Genomic DNA, 22,467 nt, shown 5'->3' on the forward strand with positions numbered 1-22,467 from the left:
ATGTAAATGTAAATAAGATCTGGTGCCAGGACAACGACCTCTCCCTCAACGTCAGCAAGACAAAAGAGCTGATCATGGACTACAGGAAACCGAGGGGTGAGAACGCCCCCCCATCCACATCGATGGGGCTGTAGTGGAGCGGGTCGAGAGCTTCAAATTCGTCGGTGTCCACATCACTAAGAAATTAACATGGTCCACACACACCCAGACAGTTGTGAAGAGGGCATGTCAGCACCTCTTCCCCCTCAGGAGGCTGAAAAGATTTAGGCCTTCAGATCCTCAAAAAGTTATACAGCTGCAACATTGAGAGTATCTTGACAGGCTGCATCACCACTTGGTACAGCAACTGCAAGGCACCCGACCACAAGGCACCACAGAGGGTGGTGAGCACAGCCCAGTACATCACTAGGGCCATGCTCCCTGCCATCCAGGACCTCTACACCAGGTGGTGTCAGAGGAAGGCCCAAAAAATTGTCAAAGGCTCCAGTCACCCAATCTACCGCACAACAATCTGTACCAGTGCACAAAGTCTGGAACCAACAGGACCTTGAACAACTTCTAACAACTTCTACCCTCAAGCCATAAGACTACTAAACAAGACTGCTAAATAGCTAATCAAATGGCTACCCGGACTACCTGTATTTACCCTCTTTTGCACTGACTAGGAACACACACTGGACTCTACCCACACACTCACACATACTTACACTAACATCCCAACACGCACTACACTACATACGCCCACACACATGCATACTGACGCCATACACACATTCACACTCACCACATACGCTGCTGCTACTGTCTATGATCTATCCTGTTGTCTAGTCACTTACCCCATACCTATAGCTACCTCAATTACCTCATACCCCTGCACATCGACTCGGTACTGGTAGTCCCTGTATATAGCCATGTTATTTTTACTCATGATTGTTTTTCACTGTGTATTTATTCCTTGTGTCACTATTTCTATTTTGTATTTATTTCAACTCTGCATAGTTCACTGTTAGTCTACACCTGCATGTGACAGATACAATTTCATTTGATCTTCAATGTATGAAACGTAATCTAGCAAAAAGCAGGTATCACGTTTCTAGCTAACATCTTGAAGGAACAGAATGACAGGGGCAATATTCAGAGAAGTCCTGAGGAGCTCACCTGTTTGATTTCTTGCACAGATCTTAAATCAAGAATAATATATCCAACACACTCTTTCACAGATGTGGTAGTATCAACAGCATAGCACTGTAGTTTGATGGGTGTGCGCTGGAGTCTGGGGGTACAGAACATTGACATTACAATCTTCAGTCGCGTGCATGTGTACTAGTAGTAGCCTAATACATCAGCAATCAAGGTGCATAACTGCAGGGAAATGTACCATCATAAAAGTAAAACCAAGTAACTGGGCATCAATAGTATCTAGAGAGAATGTATGTAGTTATGAATGACCTGTGCTGGTGCAGGGTCCTGCGATCAAGTTCCCAGGCCAACTCTGTGCAGAACTGAGGCTGCTCCTTGTGATCAACAGGGTCTGTAGCCAACTGCTCCCCATCAAACTTTGCATGTACTATAAGGTCGTGGCGCTGGCTCTTTGGGAATTGACGACCTGGGTCGGGCAAAATAGATTTCAAACAGACTTGCTTGTAGCTTATGTGGCATTTAAGAATGTGCTTAGCTAACTATACATCTTGGCTAGCTATCTAACCAACAATTTCAATAAGAAGCTTATCAGCTAGCAACATGTAGCTAGCTAGTTAGCTATAGTTAACAGTTAACTAGCTAACGTTAGCTAAAGTTACAAGATAGCTAACTAGCTAGCTACGTTAACGTTGCATAAACAAAAGGGGGAAGATTAGCTAGCTAGCCATCAGTATCTTTGGGCTGACGTTTTCTACAATAAATACACGTGGCACATATTTTAGAACTAGATAACTAGCCTAGTAAATAAGGAAAACATACCAGACAGATTGACTTTGACCTACCTTCAAGGATGGACACCACGATGAGAAGTTGGTCGGATTTCGATGTCATAATGACATTTGTGTAACTTAGACTGGCTAGTTAGCTGACTAGCTAGTTTTATTTTTCTAACAAAGTGTATCTGGTTGTCTTGCTAAACTTGTAGATAACTGACTTATCTAGCAATAGCTGTCATAAATATGTTTCACCAGTGAGAGTCTGCCCGTTGCATACCCCGCTTTGTTGTTATTATTTGCCGCCACCCCTTTCAATCGGAAGCGTAGAATGAGACCTCGGGTGTATTCATTTCTAGATTATGTTACAAAACGTTTATTCTGTTGCTAAACGTTTTGCAACAAGAAGTTTACTCCAAACGGAAAACGTTTTGGAACGAAAAGGAGAGTTTCTATTGGACAAATTCAGGTAGGTCCCTCTCCGTTTCGTTCCGTTTGCAGAATCGCGTAAAGCCTCATGTCCACAGATACATTACATTCTTTGCGTTCTGGCGGAAGTTATTCATTGTCAATTTTTTTCTCCAACTTTATTTAACCAGGTAAGCCATTTGAGAACAAGTTCTCATTTACAACTGCGACCTGGCCAAGATAAAGCAAAGCAGTGCGATAAAAACAACAACACAGAGTTACATATTGGGTAAACAAAGCATAAAGTCAAAAATACAACAAAAAATATATATACAGTGTGTGCGAATGTAGTAAGTTGGAGGTAAGGCAATAAATAGGCCATAGTGCAAAGTAGTTACAATTTCGTATTAACACTGGAATGATAGATGTGCAAAATATTATGTGCAAATAGAGATACTGGGGTGCACATTACCAAAATAAATAACAATATGGGGCTGAGGTAGTTGGGTGGGCTAATTTCAGAATGGCTGTGTACAGGTGCAGTGATCGGTAAGCTGCTCTGACAACTGTTGCTTAAAGTTAGTGAGGGAGATAAGAGTCTCCAGCTTCAGAGATTTCTGCAGTTCGTTCCAGTCATTGGCAGCAGAGAACTGGAAGGAATGGCAGCCAAAGGAGGTGTTGGCTTTGTGGATGACCAGTGAGATATACCTGCTGGAGCGCATACTACGGGTGGGTGTTGCTATGGTGACCAGTGAGCTAAGATAAGACTGGGATTTGCCTAGCAGTGATTTATAGATGACCTGGAGCCAGTGGGTTTGGCAACGAATATGTAGTGAGGGCCAGCCAACAAGAGCGTACAGGTCACAATGGTGGGTTGTATATGGGGCTTTGGTGACAAAACAGATGGCACTGTGATAGACTACATCCAATTTGCTGAGTAGAGTGTTGGAGGCTATTTTGTAAATGACATCGCCGAAGTCAAGGATCGGTAGGATAGTCAGTTTTACGAGGGCATGTTTGGCAGCATGAGTGAAGGAGGCTTTGTTGCGAAATAGGAAGCTGATTCTAGATTTAACTTTTGATTGGAGATGCTTAATGTGAGTCTGGAAGGAGAGTTTACAGTCTAACCAGACACCTAGGTATTTGTAGTTGTCCACATACTCTAGGTCAGACCCGCCGAGAGTAGTGATTCTAGTCGGGTGGGCGGGTGCAAGCAGCGTTCGGTTGAAATGAAGCAGTCTGCCACACTACGTTGGTGATGCAGCGGTGCGTTCTGTGTGCCGCAAAAATGCAATATTTTCAACTCCTGTGTTGTTGCTTTACCATGCGGTGGTACAAACAGAAGTTCATAAACAGTCATATAAACAGTCAATCCAGTTAGCTAGCTATCTAACTACAAAGCTAACCACTTTGCTAGATAGCTTAGCTAATTGCCAGCACCTAGCTTCCACTTTCCAGCTAATTATTTCACATTCAACTGACCAGGTAATTAATCATATTGGCAGTGTCTCCATGCATCATTTTTAGCATGGAGATCCAGGTAGCAATCAACGCTTTGGTTGAACATGGCAGAGAACCCAGAGACAGCAAAAAATGACCTTCTCCATGCTGCAAACCTTTCTGTAGCCTTGCGGATATATGCATCTGGTGGACATCAGGCATAGGTTAGTGGAAACTAAAACTGCCCTCAGAACATGCTGCTACTCATCTTCGCTGATTGGTCAATTCACAGCGCTGGTAAACCCTTGTTTTTGATTGGCTAGCTTTGCGAGTTGCACATAGCTAGCTTCACCAGCATGTTGAGCCTGAAGGGAATCCCGCTGGTGGTGCGAAATGGTTTTACCTCATGAATAAATTATGAGGTATACTATAGGCATAGTTAAATGTTTCCAGTCTGCCGTGAAGCATTCATCCATGTATACGGGTAAGAGTCTAGCTACATTTTCTAATATTATACGTTTCAAATTTTGTCAGAAAGTCATTTTCATTGCAAGTTAAAGCGTACTGTTCGCTAGCGAACGTTAGCTTGCTGGCTTGCTAGCTAACGTTACATGTATGATCTGTGTAGTAATATTATTTGAATCAGAAATCCATTGGGATTGCTAGTTATAGCCTAATGTTAGTTAGCTAACATTTAATCTAGTTGGTTAGCTATTTAGCTACCTGCAGATTCATACTACAGCTATGACAATGTGTGTATTGGTAGCAGTATGAGTTGGGATTTTGCCGGTTCATTGTTTAGCTAGCTACATGTCTAGACAATAGTGACCTATCCACTTAGCTACATTTACATTTACGTCATTTAGCAGACGCTCTTATCCAGAGCGACTTACAAATTGGTGCATTCACCCTATAGCCAGTGGGATAACCACTTTACAATTTTTTTTAATTTTGTTAAATTTTTTACTTTTTTATTTGGGGGGGGGGGTAGAAGGATTACTTTATCCTATCCCAGGTATTCCTTAAAGAGGTGGGGTTTCAAATGTCTCCGGAAGGTGGTGAGTGACTCCGCTGTCCTGGCGTTGTGAGGGAGCTTGTTCCACCATTGGGGTGCCAGAGCAGCGAACAGTTTTGACTTGGCCTGAGCGGGAACTATGCTTCCGCAGAGGAAGGGGAGCCAGCAGGCCAGAGGTGGATGAACGCAATGCCCTCGTTTGGGTGTAGGGACTGATCAGAGCCTGAAGGTACGGAGGTGCCGTTCCCCTCACTGCTCCATAGGCAAGCACCATGGTCTTGTAACGGATGCGAGCTTCAACTGGAAGCCAGGGGAGTGTGCGGAGGAGGGGGGTGACGTGAGAGAACTTGGGAAGGTTGAACACCAGACGGGCTGCGGCATTCTGGATGAGTTGTAGGGGTTTAATGGCACAGGCAGGGAGCCCAGCCAACAGCGAGTTGCAGTAATCCAGACGGGAGATGACAAGTGCCTGGATTAGGACCTGTGCCGCTTCCTGTGTAAGGCAGGGTCGTACTCTCCGAATGTTGTAGAGCATGAACCTGCAGGATCGGGTCACCGCCTTGATGTTAGCGGAGAACGACAGGGTGTTGTCCAGGGTCACGCCAAGGCTCTTCGTACTCTGGGAGGAGGACACAACGGAGTTGTCAACCGTGATGGCGAGATCATGGAACGGGCAGTCCTTCCCCGGGAGGAAGAGCGTATTGCCTGCCTTGTGAGTAGGGGGGGACGGTGAGAGGGTGAGGTCAAAAGAGGAGAGGAGTGGAAAGAAGGAGGCAGAGAGAAATGAGTCAAATGTAGACGTAGGGAGGTTGAAATCACCCAAAACTGTGAAGGGTGAGCCATCCTCAGGAAAGGAACTTATCAAGGCGTCAAGCTCATTGATGAACTCTCCAAGGGAACCTGGAGGGCGATAGATGACAAGGATATTAAGCTTAAATGGGCTAGTGACTGTGACAGCGTGGAATTCAAATGAGGAGATAGACAGATGGGTTAGGGGAAAAATTGAGAATGACCACTTGGGAGAGATGAGGATTCCTGTGCCACCATCCCTCTGACCAGATGCTCTCGGGGTATGCGAGAACACATGGTCAGACGAGGAGAGAGCAGTAGGAGTAGCAGTGTTTTCAGTGGTAATCCATGTTTCCGTCAGCACCAGGAAGTCGAGGGACTGGAGGGTTGCATAGGCTGGGATGAAGTCAGCCTTGTTGGCAGCAGAACGGCAGTTCCAGAGGCTGCCTGAGACCTGGAACTCCAGGTGTGTGGTGCGTGCAGGGACCACCAGGTTAGAGAGGCAGCAGCCACGCAGTGTGAGGCGTTTGTGTAGCCTGTGCGGAGAGGAGAGAACAGGGATAGGCAGAGGCATAGTTGACAGGCTGTAGCAGATGGCTACAATAATGCAGAGGAGATCGGAATGAAATGAACTAAACATCTGGATAAGGATAGAGCAGGGCTTCCCTCACCAAAAAAATATAACTCTCCCAACTTCCACCTCAGAAACTATAATTGTTTCACTGAACCACCCGAATAAAACTCTCCCAACTTCCACTTTAGAAATTAGAATTGTTGTAAACTACAGCGGTTCAATGTTTCAAGGAATAGACTCAACTTACTTTATTCAGCTAGCTAACTATGACGCCATAGCTAACTAGCATGCTAGCATCCAATAACACACAGTTTAGCACCAATACTTGGTTACAACAAACTACCAATAGTGTGTTAACACACTAAACAGATAATTCGTGTCCGTGTCTAGTTCTTTCATAACGCAGCAATAATTAAACGTTGGCTAGCTAGCACAAAGATATTGTATTTGGCTACTACAGTACAGCTAGCTGGTAGTGTTGGCTAGCTAGCAATGGCTGCTGTGTTGACTTTGTTTGAAAAACGGCGTCGCTGCGAACGAATGTAGCTGGCTAAAAGGATATTGTATTCAGTTGCTACCGTTGCTAATAGCCACTCGCCGGCTAGTCCAGGAGGTGAGTTAGCTAGCTAGCTTCGTGCTACACCCGGCACCGCCGAATACAAAAGTAACCTACAATAACTACATACAACAACTACCCACAACAGCCCACGATGCCTACCTATAATACCTAATAATATACAGCCCACGATGCCTACCTATAATACCTAACTACAATCTAAATACATAGCTTAAGCCTTACTCGACAAAGCCCAAGCTATGTATAAAGCCAAACTTACCCGACGCCAGCTGTCTGGGTGGCAGACTGCAATCAGTAGCTGTAATTAAGTACAGCAGCTACCAACCACCTAACGTTAATGCCTCGGATAATGAGGTTAGAAAAACAGCTGAATGGTAGGCAGCTAGCTGGCTCAATCACAGGTACTCTTAAGCGTGAAATAACATTGGACACAACTAACCACAGTTGCTAAAAGTTACCAGTAGCTACCCGCTAGCTAGCTAGCTTTGTTGGTCTAAGTAGTGGGTCAGCTAGCCTCGTGCTTCGCCGGGGTCCGCTGAATACAATACTTACCTACAATAACCTACAATAACCTACAATAACTACCTAAGTAAACTACCTACAATACCCAACTACAATACCTACCTACAATCTAAATACATGGTTTAAGCTTTACTCAACACCCATCAATTTAGACAAGTGTGTCGGGTAAGCGTAATCTAAAAATATTTATAACATATTTTTATCTGGACACTTTCTGTTTTTGATATTGCTATTATGCAAGTAACCATTTCACTGTACCGTTTGCACCTTCTGTATCCTGTGCATGTGACAAATAAAATTAGATTTTATTTGATATAGTGTGTGTTTACCAGAGACAGCAATGTGAAGAACAACACCAAAGTCAAATTAGGATATAGGCCAAGGACTACATAAAGTGTATTTTTACCTGAAGTTTTTCCTTATTGTAGGCTACTACTTTGATCACTTTTAGTCTTGAAATATTTTGTTGTTTACTAAACTACTCACTCTGTTTAGCACATGGCCTCACATGTGAATCCTTAAAGAGATGGGTGGGGCTAAGGCTTAAGAGGGTGTGAATGATATGAATGGGTGTAGACAAAGAAGAGCTCTCCAGTAGGTGTACCAAAACATTCAAGGGCCATTTTCTCAAAAGTGGGGTTACAAGTTTATAATAATAATAATATAATATGCCATTTAGCAGACGCTCGTATCCAAAGCGACTTACTGTCATGCGTGCATACATTTTTACATATGGGTGGTCCCGGGGATTGAACCCACTACCTTGGCGTTACAAGCGCCGTGCTCTACCAGCTGAGCTACAGAGGACCACATCAACTTTCAAAGCAGAATTACTTTCCCATTGTTCCTCAACTGCAGTGTATAATATACAATTTTCTAGCTCTGAGTCTCTACTTTTATCCAATGTAAAAAAATAAATAATAATAATTTCAGATTTTGCTACATAAGACCGAATTGAGGCAGTTGGTCACATTTCTACTTTTTGAACTATAACAGTTTTAAAATGTTCATAAAAGCTCCATAGTCTTCAATGGGAAATATTTGGATTCGCCACTGCTCTTGAACTGTTAAAACTACCAACACCAAAACAACTTAAAACGTGAAGACTGGCACTGGTACTGTTGCTTGAAAAACACTATTTGATACTACTTGTACTTTTCACACTACAACCATATTTGCATGAATCCCAAAGCATTTCAGGTGCCATAGACTTTAGACTGGAATGGGAAAAATTCTCGTTACTACTATTCTTCTAGAAACTCCATTCAAACTTTAAAATGTGCAGACTGGTCTGAAATAGTGTTCTTGTATACTGACGACAACCACACAACTACTGACCACTACTGACCACAAATACTGACCACAACTACTGACCATAAAACTACTGACCACAACCACACAACTACTGACCACAACTCCTGACCACAACCACAAAACTACTGACCACACAACTACTGACCACAACCACTAGCCTACTGACCACAACTACTGACCACTACTGACCACGACCACACAACTACTGACCACAACTACTGACCACAACCATAGAACTACTGACTACAACCATACAACTACTGACCACAACTGCTGACATAACTACTGACCACAACAACTGGCCACTACATACTGACCACAACTACTGACCACAACCACACAGCTACTGACCAAAACTACTGACCACAACCATACAACTACTGACCACAACTACTGACATAACTACTGACCACAACAACTGGCCACTACATACTGACCACAACTACTGACCACAACCACACAACTACTGACCACAACCACACAACTACTGACCACAACTACTGACCACGTAGATATTGTAGGGCCCAAAGAACCTGCAACACAACCACACAACTACTGACCACAACTACTGACCACACAACTACTGACCACAACCACACAACTACTGACCACAACTACTGACCACAACTACAAACACCACCCCAATGTTGACATGTGCAGACTGACTCAACTTAGATGGCTTCAACACAGCTTTTTGCTATCATTCCTACTTCAGAAACGAAAAAGCTGCTTGTTGGTAGGTTTCAACATTCAAAACTTAAATCGTTGCCACAAAACTTTCAGAATGTTCAAACAAAAACATTTTGAGAGCTTAAAAACACATTATATGGCTTATGATGATATACCTAGTACTCACTCAAGCCTACTGTACTGGCCCACTATAACCCACTATAATAACTGCACACCTACAAACCATCACAAAATAGGTCACTATAACTAACACATAGCCTATGAAAACCCTATTACTACCATTGCTACTACTACCATTACTACTGCCGTCACTACCACTACTACTACTATTTCACAACCGTAAATACTTAAACACTAGCAGTCACACCACATTTACTTCAGTAAATGTCATTTTCAATGTATGTATTATGAATGCTTCTTTGTCGGGTACAAGGTTAGTGTAGGGGAGTTGAAAAGGAGGTGTGGGAACCCTAAGAAGCTCTCTGCAAATGGCCTTGTTTCTTACCAGGCCGAGAGTAAAATATCAGCGATCCGTAGGCAGCTTTGTGAGGCAGGGATTCACCCAGCAAAGCCCTCAGGCCTAAAAGCCTCTGCACCAATATCACAGAGGGTATTGTAAAAGATTTTCTCTGGAATGTGAAATAGAAGTTTCAGGGAACCTCACCATTTGTGTATTTTGTGGTGGTTGCAATAACACAAAACATAACTAAATGTTTATGTAATTCCACTTTATCACTTTGAGTTTTGTTTTGTTTCAGGTGAAGTTGCTGATCTAGGCAGGGACATCGGGATTTTGGCAAGTACATTTATAGATTTTAAAGGAGCTGCCAGGAGCATGTCCCTTGGGCCAAGCCGGATAGTAGAGCTTGCTGGGGTGTGACAGTTCAAATAAGTTTATTATGCATTATAACGCAATGAACAACAATATAATGATAGTACTGTAGTGTATCACTACAACTGATTACTCAAAAGTAATACACAATAACACAAACATTACTGGCCTGCCATGGCATGTGAGCTTTGATAATCCATTATCATTGTGCAATCTCTTTCACATATTACTCATTCACAAAAATATCAACCATATGTTTACATAAAGAGGACTTCAATTTGGCCACTCATGGTCTGGGAGGAAATCTGCTTAGCCATTTCAGCAATGTGTTGGACCAGTGCATGACAGAAAGAGAGAAAATATCACAGGACAAAATAAACGGAAATAAGCTTTCTAATTGTCTGATGTCTTTAATGAGTCATGTTTGACAATAGCTCAGGGGATATATACAGTTTAATGAATAATGTACATCAAAAAACGCATAGACATTTGATTTACAGTCCTCACACAAAATCCTGTATGTACATATTTTAGCAGAGCAGAAGTTAAAGCCTGCACAAACAGTAGCTCTGCAGTAGATGGGTTGGGCACTCCTGTTTCAAAGCATACAATGCTTACAGTATTCAATTTCTAACGTAATACACAAACAACTATGCACACAAAAATTGTTGTATAGACAGTATGTTAACTGGACAACTCCATAATATGATGCCTTACTACATACAAGGTGGGAACAAATGAATGAGGCTGAGTCACTCTAATATTATTAACTGAAAGTGCAGTATCCCTGCACTCACATTTGTATGTGAAAAAGGTATGTGTGCGTTAATAGTATACACTGAATGTATTTATTTTCTTAGTCCCTTTCTCCTTCGTTTTACCCTGACAAACGTTTTGTCTGTGTTAACAGTCTTGACTGCCCTTTTTCTCTGACCACCCTGCTGTGTTTTGTCCATGTATTCTCTGTATGGATGTAAAGGTGTGACTCTGCGGGCTGATGCGCAAGAGGGAAATTTACCAAAGGCAATCATGTAGGCTCGTTGTCTCCATGTACTGAGAAGAGGTGCTCCACTGGGTGAAGCTCAGCAAGCATGGTCTCTGTGTCAGTATGTGTAGCAGTGGTGGGGCTGTTGCTGAAAAATAAGTGCTTGGTGGTTCTGCTTTGATTGATGTAGCTACCTCATGCTCTGTTTGCTCCTCTGTTATCATGTGATAAACATGTTGACAGGCACACTTTTGCCCAAAGCTACTGTTGTTACATGACAATAACCATTCTCTAGATTGACAACACCAGTACTACATTTGTCCAAAAATACAGTTAGACTGTTTCTATCAAGCAGATCTGATTTCTTCTCCACTATCAACTGAGCAAGTTTTTGCCATATTTCATTCACTGACTGACCTCTGGCTGACAACACCATGTTTGCAAAGTTTAGGTACTTGCAAATATTTCCTGACTGAGAGGCTCTGCATTCACATGTGAAGATCACAAGATCAAGGTAATGTTGTGGATTGGACTGAGAAGGAACACTACAGGTGCGATTGCAGTCAATCACCAGGCCATCACCCACTCCATTCCTCATCATCTCGGCAACTTCAGTGGCAGAGGGGTCCATCAAATAAAATCAAATTTATTGGTCACATACACATGGTTAGCAGATGTTATTGTGAGTGTAGCGAAATGCTTGTGCTTCTAGTTTCGACAGTGCAGCAATATCTAGCAAGTAATATCTAACAGTTCCACAACAAATAGCTAATACACACAAATCTAAATAAAGGAATGGAATAAGAATATATAAATATATGGATGAGCAATGTCCTTGTCAGAGCGGCATAGACTAAGATGCAATAGATAATATAGAATACAGTATATACATATGAGATGGGTAATGCAAGATATGTAAACATTATTAAGATAGTATAGAATACAGTATATACAAATGAGATGGGTAATGCAAGACATGTAAACATTATTAAGATAGTATAGAATACAGTATATACATAAGAGATGGGTAATGCAAGATATGTAAACATTATTAAGATAGTATAGAATACAGTATATACAAATGAGATGGGTAATGCAAGATATGTAAACATTATTAAGATAGTATAGAATACAGTATATACAAATGAGATGGGTAATGCAAGATATGTAAACATTATTAAGATAGTATAGAATACAGTATATACAAATGAGATGGGTAATGCAAGATATGTAAACATTATTAAGATAGTATAGAATACAGTATATACAAATGAGATGGGTAATGCAAGATATGTAAACATTATTAAGATAGTATAGAATACAGTATATACATATGAGATGGGTAATGCAAGATATGTAAACATTATTAAAGTGACTAGTGTTCCATTTATTAAAGTGGCCAGTGATTTTCAAGTCTGTATGTAGGCAGCAGCCTCTCTGTGCTAGGCAGGTTTCATGCGTCCGATAAGTGTCAGGTGATCTAGGTAACAGAAAAATAAGTTAATAACGACTCATGACATACACTGAACAAAAATATCAATGCAACATGTAAAGTGTTGGTCCTATGTTTCATGAGCTGAGATAAAAGATCCCGGAAATGTTCCGTACGCACAAGAAGCGTATTTCTCTCAAATTTTGTGCACACATTTGTTTACATCCCTGTTAGTGAGCATTTCTCCTTTGCCAAGATAATCCAGCCACCTGACAGGTGTGGCATATCAAGAACTTGATTAAGCAGCATGATCATTACACACGTGCACCTTGTGCTGAGGACAATAAAAGGCCACTCTAAAATGTGCAGTTTTGTCACACAATACAATGCCACAGATGTCTAAAGTTTTGAGGGAGCATGCAATTGGCATGCTGACTGCAGGAATGTCAACCAGTGCTGTTGCCAGAGATTTTAATGTTCATTTTTCTACCATAAGCCTCCAACATTGTTTTAGAGAATTTGGCAGTATGTCCAACCAGCCTCACAACCACAGACCACGTGTAACCACGCCAGCCCAGGATCTCCACATCTGGCTTCTTCACCAGCGGGATCATCTGAAAACAGCCACCCGGACAGCTGATGAAACTGTGTGTTTGCATAACCAAAGAATTTCTGCACAAACTGTCAGAAACCGTATCAGGGAAGCTCATCTGCGTGCTCATAATCTTCACCAGTGTCTTGACCTGACTGCAGTTCAGCGTCTTAACCAACTTCAGTGGCCAAATGCTCACCTTGGTATGGCATCTTGTGGGCAAGCGGTTTGCTGATGTCAACGTTGTGAACAGAGTGCCCCATGGTGGCGGTGGGGTTATGGTATAGGCAGGCATAATCTACGGACAACGAACACAATTGCATTTTATTGATGGCAATTTGAATGAACAGAGATACCGTGACGAGATCCTGAGGCCTATTGTGCCAATCATCCGCCACCATCACCTCATGCCCCATGTCGCAAGGATCTCTACACTATTCCTGGAAGCAGTTCTTCCATGGCCTGACATGTCACCCATTGAGCATGTTTGGGATGCTCTGGATCGACGTGTACGACAGCATGTTCCAGTTCCCGCCAATATCCAGCAACTTCGCACATCCATTGAAGAGGAGTGGGACAACATTCCGCAGGCCACAAACAACAGCCTGATCAACCCTATGCAAAGGAGATGTGTCGCACTGGTTTTCTGATCCACACCTCTACCTTTTTTATAGATATCTGTGACCAACAAATGCATGCCTGTATTCCCAGTCATGTGAAATCCATATACTAGGGCCTTGTGAATTTATTTCAATTGACTGATTTCCTTATATGAACTGTAACTCAGTAAAATCTTTGAAATTGTTGCATGTTGCGTTTATATTTTTGTTCAGTATATAATAAGAAACAGGTGGAAGAATTCCAGATGATTTGTATTTTTTATGATCTCCTGTGTTTAATTGACAGATTATCACGGTCGTCTACCAAAGATGAGGACCAAGGCGCAGCGTTGCAGGCAAACATACTCATTTATTGAGCGAAACGTGAACAAAACAACAAAAGACGGAAACGTGACAGTACACGGTATAACACAACCAACTTGAAACAAGAACCCACAAAACACAAAGGAAAACCGACAGTTTAAATATGGCTCCCAATCAGAGACAACCAGCAAACAGCTGACACTCGTTGCCTCTGATTGGGAGTCACTCAGGCCAACCTAGACATAGAACAACTAGACACTCAAAACACAGCACATAAACACACGGAATCTACACACCCTGACTCAACATATAAAGTCCCCAGAGCCAGAGTGTGACAGTACCCCCCCCCAAAGGCGCGGACTGCAACCGCGCCTCAACAAAAACCCCAAACAGGGGAGGGCTGGGTGGGCATTCCTCCTCGGAGGCGGCTCCGGCTCCGGGCTTGACCACCACCCTTCCATAATCCCCCCGTAGCGCCCCTGGTCCGGTCTGACCCCGCTGACTGGATCAGGACTGGACATCGACGGAGCGGATTGCTTAAGCTCCGTTGTGGAGCAGCTGACCAGTACCTGATCAGGCACCGGACTGACGACGCGCACCCCTGGCTTGGCGCGTGAGGCAGGAACGGACCGGACCTGGCTGAGATGCGCACCTCTGGCTTGGTGCGTGGAGCAGCAACGGACCGGACCGGGCTGACGATACGCACCCCTGGCTTGGTGCGTGGAGCCGGAACGGGCCTCACCGGACTGACGACGCACACCACTGGCCTGGTGTGGAGAGCAGGAGCGGGCCGGACAGGGCTGACGAAACGCCCCACAGACTTGGTGCGGGGAGCAGGAATGGGCCGGACTGGGCTGGCGACGCGCACCACAGACTTGGTGCGGAGAGCAGGAACAGGCCAGACAGGGCTGACGAAACGCACCACAGACCTGGTGCGGGGAGCAGGAATGGGCCGGACTGGGCTGGCGACGCGCACCACAGACTTGGTGCGGAGAGCAGGAACGGGCCGGACAGGGCTGACGAAACGCACCACAGACTTTGTGCGGGGAGCAGGAACAGGCCGGACAGGGCTGACGAAGCGCACCATAGGCTCGGTGTGGGGAGCAGGAACAGGCCGGGCCGGGCTGACGACACGCACCACAGGCTCGATGCGAGGAACAGGAACAGGCCGGACCGTACTGGGGACACACACCACTGGCCCTACGCAGGGATCAGGAACGGGCCGGACCGGACTGGTAACACACCCCAGTACCTCTCGCCGTGCCTCCACATTCTCCCTCTCCTCTGTGACCAGTGGCCCCCTTAACCTGGCGGCCTCCTCTGCACACCCGCTGGACCGCTCCATCGCGGCCTCTTGCTGCCCCGTCGTCCACGTCGTGAGCCCCCCCCCTAAAAATTTTCTGGGGTTCTCTCCTCCCCGTGGGCCAGGCCTCTATATTTCTCGCCCAACTCTCACGCCTCTGCTTCCAACTCCCGCTATTCAGCTCCTCAATGGGCTTGACCCAGTCGAGGCTCTTCCTCCATTGTTCCCACGTCCACTCTCTCTGCTCCTCCCTCGGCTTGACCCAGTCGAGGCTGCCACGGAGATCTGCTAGGGATCTCCCTGGCGATGGCTCCTCGACTCGCTGCTTGGTCCAGTTTTGGTGGGTTCTTCTGTCACGGTCGTCTACCAAAGATGAGGACCAAGGCGCAGCGTTGCAGGCAAACATACTCATTTATTGAGCGAAACGCGAACAAAACAACAAAAGACGGAAACGTGACAGTACACGGTATAACACAACCAACTTGAAACAAGAACCCACAAAACACAAAGGAAAACCGACAGTTTAAATATGGCTCCCAATCAGAGACAACCAGCAAACAGCTGACACTCGTTGCCTCTGATTGGGAGTCACTCAGGCCAACCTAGACATAGAACAACTAGACACTCAAAACACAGCACATAAACACACAGAATCTACACACCCTGACTCAACATATAAAGTCCCCAGAGCCAGAGTGTGACACAGATACTGTAGCTTTTACAGTCAAGCATCTGGTGTTTGGTTGGTTTTGATGATGGCAAACTTTACATTTTATGCTTACGACTGTTTATGATAGCAATTCATCCGTACAATACAGAGAGACTATTACCTAAGATCAGTTACCAACGATTTTCTGCCCAACAGAACAAAATGTACCTGTACTAGTCCTGGACATCGCTATTTAGTTTAGTTTATTAGGATCCCCATTAGCTACTGCACATGCAGCAACTACTCTTTCTGGGGTCCACATAAAACGTACAAATACATAACAAAGTACAGAACAGTAATAGACAAGAACAACATAAGATATTACATTAAGTACTTTAAAAAAAAGGGTTATATATAGGAAAGACATCAAGAGACAACAGAAGTACTTTTTACACTATTCATATACACTGAGTGTATGAAACATTAGGAACACCTGCTCTTTCCATGACAGACTGACCAGGTGAAAGCAATGATCCCTTATTGATGTCACTTTTTTTAAGCCTTGAGACAATTGAGACATGGATTGTGTATGTGTGCCATTCAGAGGGTGAATGGGCAAGACAAAAGATTTAAGTGCCTTTGGACGGGGTATGGTAGTAGGTGCCAGGATCACAACACTGCTGTGTTTTTCACGCTCAACAGTTTCATGTGTGTATCAAGAATGGTCCACCACCCAAAGGACATCCAGCCAAGTTGACACAACTGTGGGGGGGGGGGGGGGATTGTACACAAATGTTTTGTACACTAAGAGAATACATATTCATATTCTTATATACAGTCCAGTTCAATTATATATTTTGAAAGAGGAGAGGCGGTGATGCAATTTGTTTTCAATCTGTTTTTTTAAGCGAAACTTGCTTTTTGCCTGAGAAACCTCTGATGGCAGAGCATTCCACGATGACATGGCTCTATACATAACTGAGCGATGTATTAAATCTGTTTTTAGTTTGGGTACCGTGAAGAAACCCATAGTGGAATGTCTGGTGGGGTATGTAGGGCAAGGCGTGCTGCTTTGTTTCGAGCCAGCTGCAGCTTTGCTAGGTCTTTCTTTGCTGCACATTACCATATTACCGTAATCAAGATGGGACAAGATCAAAGCCTGAACAACTAAACTCAGCAAAAAACGAAACGTCCTCTCACTGTCAACTGCGTTTATTTTCAGCAAACTTAACATGTGTAAATATTTGTATGAACATAACAAGATTCAACAACTGAGACATAAACTGAACAAGTTCCATAGACATGTGACTAACAGAAATTGAATAATGTGTCCCTGAACAAAGGGGGGGGTCAAAATCAAAAGTAACAGTCAGTATATGGTGTGGCCACCAGCTGCATTAAGTATTGCAGTCCTCATGGACTGCACCAGATTTGCCAGTTCTTGCTGTGAGATGTTACCCCACTCTTCCACCAAGGCACCTGCAAGTTCCCGGACATTTCTGGGGGGAATGGCCCTAGTCCTCACCCTCCGATTCAACAGGTCCCAGACGTGCTCAATGGGATTGAGATCCGGGCACTTCGATGGCCATGGCAGAACACTGACATTCCTGTCTTGCAGGAAATCACACACAGAACGAGCAGTATGGCTGGTGGCATTGTCATGCTGGAGGGTCATGTCAGGATGAGCCTGCAGGAAGAGTACCACATGAGGGAGGAGGATGTCTTCCCTGTAACGCACAGCGTTGAGATTGCCTGCAATGACAACAAGCTCAGTCCGATGATGCTGTGACACTCCGCCCAAGACCATGACGGACCCTCCACCTCCAAATCGATCCCGCTCCAGAGTACAGGCCTCGGTGTAACGCTCATTCCTTCGACGATAAACGTGAATCCAACCATCACCCCTGGCGAGACAAAACCACGACTCGTCAGTGAAGAGCACTTTTTGCCAGTCCTGTCTGGTCCATTGACGTTGGGTTTGTGCCCATAGGCGATGTTGTTGCCGGTGATGTCTGGTGAGGACCTGCCTTACAACAGGCCTACAAGACCCTCAGTCCAGCCTCTCTCAGCCTATTGAAGACAGTCTGAGCACTGATGGAGGGATTGTGCATTCCTGGTGTAACTCGGGCAGTTGTAGTTGCCATCCTGTATCTGTCCCGCAGGTGTGATGTTCGGATGTACCGATCCTGTGCAGGTGTTGTTACACGTGGTCTGCCACTGCGAGGACGATCAGCTGTCTGTCCTGTCTCCCTGTAGTGCTGTCTTAGGCGTCTAACAGTACAGACATTGCAATTTATTGCCCTGGCCACATCTGCAGTCCTCATGCCTCCTTGCAGCATGCCTAAGGCACGTTCACGCAGATGAGCAGGGACCCTGGGCATCTTTCTTTTGGTGTTTTTCAGTCAGTAGATAGGCCTCTTTAGTGTCCTATGTTTTCATAACTGTGACCTTAATTCCCTACCGTCTGTAAGCTGTTAGTGTCTTAACGACCGTTCCACAGGTGCATGTTCGTTAATTGTTTATGGTTCATTGAACAAGCATGGGAAACAGTGTTTAAACCCTTTACAATGAAGATCTGTGAAGTTATTTGGATTTCTTTGCTGAGTTTATGTATAGGGGCAAGGTGACTAGGCATCAGGATATATGATAAACAAAGTAGCAGCAGCGTAAATGATGATTGTATGTGAGTGTGTGTGCGTGTGTGTAGAGTCACTATAAATGTGTGTGCATGTTATATGTGTGTTGGAGTGTCAGATAGTCCATGTAGCCATTCTGTTAGCTATTTAGCAGTTTTATGGCTTGGGTATAGAAGCTGGTCAGGAGCCTGTTGGTGTCAGACTAGAAGCACTGGTACCTCTTGCTGTGTGGAAGCAGAGAGAGCAGTCTATGGCTTGGGTGGCTGGAGTCTTTAACGATTTTCCAGGCCTTCCTTTCACACTGCCTGATATAGAGGTCAGGGATGGCAGGGAGCTCGGCCCCAGTGATGTACTGGACTGTCCACACCACCCTCTGTAGCGCCATGCAATTGAGAGTGGTGCTGTTGCCATACCAAGCCATGATGCAGTCAGTCAAAATGCTCTCAGTGATGCAACTGTAGAACTTTTTGAGGATTTGAGGGCACATGCCACCCCTTTTCAACCTCCTGAGGTGGAAGTGGCACTGTCACACCTTCTTCACGACTGGAAGATGCGCTGGCGCACTTTGGGGGGTCTCTAAATAATGCTAATTTAACCATTCTCCTATTTGTTTAAAATGAAGTGGTAAATATGTTTTACAGTGGTAAATATTAATATCAAATCTTCCAATGAAACGAACACCCCCACCTCTCTGTCATGGTTTGAACCATTTATTTCTATGTGGCAGGGTTGTCCATCCATTAGTGGTGAATTTCGGCCTCAGCTGAGCTCCTTTACGCATAGATTTTCCTTTGTACTTCCTAATTTTCGCCATTTGTTTGCCATGCGTCCTTCATAAAAAATAGACTTTATTCCAGTGCACTAGATTTATCCGTTAATTTATCATTGTTTGCTTTTGTCAGCCAGCTGTTTAGAGCACTCATTGCTTTGTTTTTCAGATGCACACAGGTACTGGTGTTCTCCGTGCCATCCGTGGCAAGAAGTAGTAGACCATTTATTTAGCTTTATTATTTTCGATCAATATTTGTTTTCTTTCCTGGATCAGCTGATGATGGTCGACAATATCACTAGACAGCTATCCTACAGCTAGACACGAATGCTCATCCAATCCATCCAACAAGTATACGTTAATGACAGTAGGCCTATAGTTGACTCCTTCGGTTAGAAGCATTCGATTTTTGTGTGCCCATGAGAACTGTTTTCATGGCGAAACATAATGAAATGTTATGAAGGCATAGTTACACTTACAGTGCATTTTCCGAGATCTCCAAGATCCATGATTCATACAGGGTTTAAGATCAATGTTCTAATTCAATTGTTAAAGGCTTAAGAATGACAAATAACACTGTAGCTCAGTTGGTAGAGCATGGCGCTTGCAACGCCAGGGTTGTGGGTTCGCTTCCCACAGTATGAAAATGAATGCACTCGCTAACTGTACGTTTGTCAGCAAAATGAATCAATTAATGTAGGCCTAATCAATGGCAATTGCTGAATGTCATTAGGCACACTTTTTGGTGTTTTGTAACAGTTGTCAAATTTCCATTACTTAAATGGCGCTAATATACATGCAGTTTGGATGCTGGAATTATTTCGGAGTGGACGAACATGCCTACTTTTTGAAGTGAATTGTTTGAAAATCAGATGAAAATATCATGACTGGTTGTGCTCATACCACATTAAAAGGTAATACATTTTCACCATTTAAACAACGTCTTTATTATTAGGCCTATAAAAATAAATCTATATAGAGGCTCCCCTCCGAATATCATGGTGTAATTCACACTCTGATTATGATTACACCTTTAGTTTTGTTTGGGGCTGATGAAAAAGCAGCCAGTTTGTACAAATGGTTCTCTATTCTATGTGCAGCCTTTTGGAGCAGGTGGGTTTCTTGGAACATTGCTATATCAATATGGTTTCTTGCTAGGATATCAAGACAGCTGAAACATTTAATAGGTAAGTTTAGCCCTTTTAAATTCCAAGAGATAATTAAAATAAAAAATGTTATTATTATTAATGATGTAATTGTTATCTTTAATATTAATAAGCCCATGGATATCAAACAAAAACCAGGACCCACAGTGAAACCCACCCATTGGTCGTTTTTAACATTTATTAAACCAATTATGTTAGCCACTAAACAGTCTCCACATATACAGTACCAGTCAAAGGTTTGGACACACCTACTCATTCAAGGGTTTTTCTTTATTTTTACTATTTTTTCTACATTGTACAATAATAGTGAAGACATCAAAACTATGAAATAACACATACGGAATCATGTGGTAACCAAAAAAGTGTTAAACAAATCCAAATATATTTTATATTTGAGATTCTTCTAATAGCCACCCTTTGCCTTGATGACAGCTTTGCACACTCTTGGCATTCTCTCAACCAGTTTCAACTGGAATGCTTTTCCAACAATCTCAAAGGAGTTCATATGCTGAGCACTTGTTGGCTGCTTTTCCTTCACTCTGCCGTCCGACTCATCCCAAGCCATCTCAATTGGGCTGAGGTCGGGTGATTGTGGAGGCACTCTCCTTCTTGGTAAAATAGCGCTTACACAGCCTGGAGGTGTGTTGGGTCATTGTCCTGTTGAAAAACAAATGATAGTCCCACTAAGCCCAAACCAGATGGGATGGTGTATCGCTGCAGAATGCTGTGGTAGCCATGCTGGTTAAGTGTTCCTTGAATTCTAAATAAATCACAGACAGTGTCACCAGCAAAGCACCCCCACAACACCTCCTCCTCCATGCTTTACGGTGGGAACTACACATGCAGAGATCATCCGTTCACCCACACCGCGTCTCACAAATACCTGGCGGTTTCAACCAAAAATCTACAATTTGGACTCCAGACCAAAGGAGAAATTTCCACCGATCTAATATCCATTGCTTGTGTTTCTTGGCCCAAGCAAGTCTCTTCTTATTATAGGTATCCTTTAGTAGTGGTTTCTTTGCAGTAATTCGACCATGAAGGCCTGATTCACATAGTCCCCTCTGAACAGTTGATGTTGAGATGTGTCTGTGACTTGAACTCTGTGAAGCATTTATTTGGACTGCAATTTCTGAGGCTGGTAACTCTAATGAACTTATCCTCTGCAGCAGAGGTAACTCTGGGTCTTCCATTCCTGTGGCGGTCCTCATGAGAGCTTTTTTGGTTACTACATGATTCCATATGTGTTATTTCATAGTTTTGATGTCTTCACTATTATGCTACAATGTAGAAAATAGAAAAAATAAAGAAAAACCCTTGAATGAGTAGGCTTGTCCAAACTTTTGACTGGTAGTGTACTTCCATACATTTTTTCAACTGGTACTGTGGGACCTTCAGACAAGTATTGTGAGGCCTGTGGGTGTCCGATATGTTTGTGGGAGTCTCACCTTTCCACAGAGGGGTCACATTGTGTAGCTCAAACTGTTCGGAGGTTACAGACAGAAGTTGGCAGATCGGCTGTACCGACTTCAAACAAGTCCCAATACCATTGTGGAGGTCGCAGAGCAAAACAGAGAACATCATTGTGTTAGTTAGCCCCATCCCAAACAGTTCGGAAGCAACAGACGATTTTGAGAGAAGACCGATTTTCGGGATGTCTCATGGTCTGACAAACCCCGATCTAGCTCTGTCCCCTTTCACTGCAGATGTGGAAGTGCGACATCGTCAGATGTGGTGGATTGAGATGCATCCAATGCAAAAAAACTGATATCTCTAGCTTGAATTTATGGATTTTTATGGGGATATTTTTATTATGCTAATTAGATTGATGTGGGGGCGTGGACATCGACTCTAAGAGGTTTTAACACTTAGCGAATTATCACTAACAGCTAAAACAAATAAACATTAAAGACATACATTAAACCATACATTTGACCA

General features: G+C 43.7%; 1 protein-coding gene across 1 annotated transcript in view; it reads right to left on the reverse strand.

The window, feature by feature from the left end:
• cep120 (centrosomal protein 120) overlaps positions 1 to 2,246 on the reverse strand; it is a 64,277-nt gene extending 62,031 nt beyond the window's left edge. The window contains exons 1-3 of the mRNA XM_084177340.1: positions 1,983 to 2,246; positions 1,450 to 1,606; positions 1,159 to 1,273 (exon numbers count right to left, since the gene is read on the reverse strand). Of these exons, the coding sequence (XP_084033466.1) occupies positions 1,159 to 1,273; positions 1,450 to 1,606; positions 1,983 to 2,031 (321 nt within the window). The 5' untranslated portion in view covers positions 2,032 to 2,246. The remainder of the gene's footprint in view (positions 1 to 1,158; positions 1,274 to 1,449; positions 1,607 to 1,982) is intronic.
• Positions 2,247 to 22,467: the final 20,221 nt, after the last annotated feature.

Source organism: Coregonus lavaretus, assembly GCF_964263955.1.
Source record: "Coregonus lavaretus genome assembly, chromosome: 14".
Classification (NCBI taxonomy): domain Eukaryota; kingdom Metazoa; phylum Chordata; class Actinopteri; order Salmoniformes; family Salmonidae; genus Coregonus; species Coregonus lavaretus.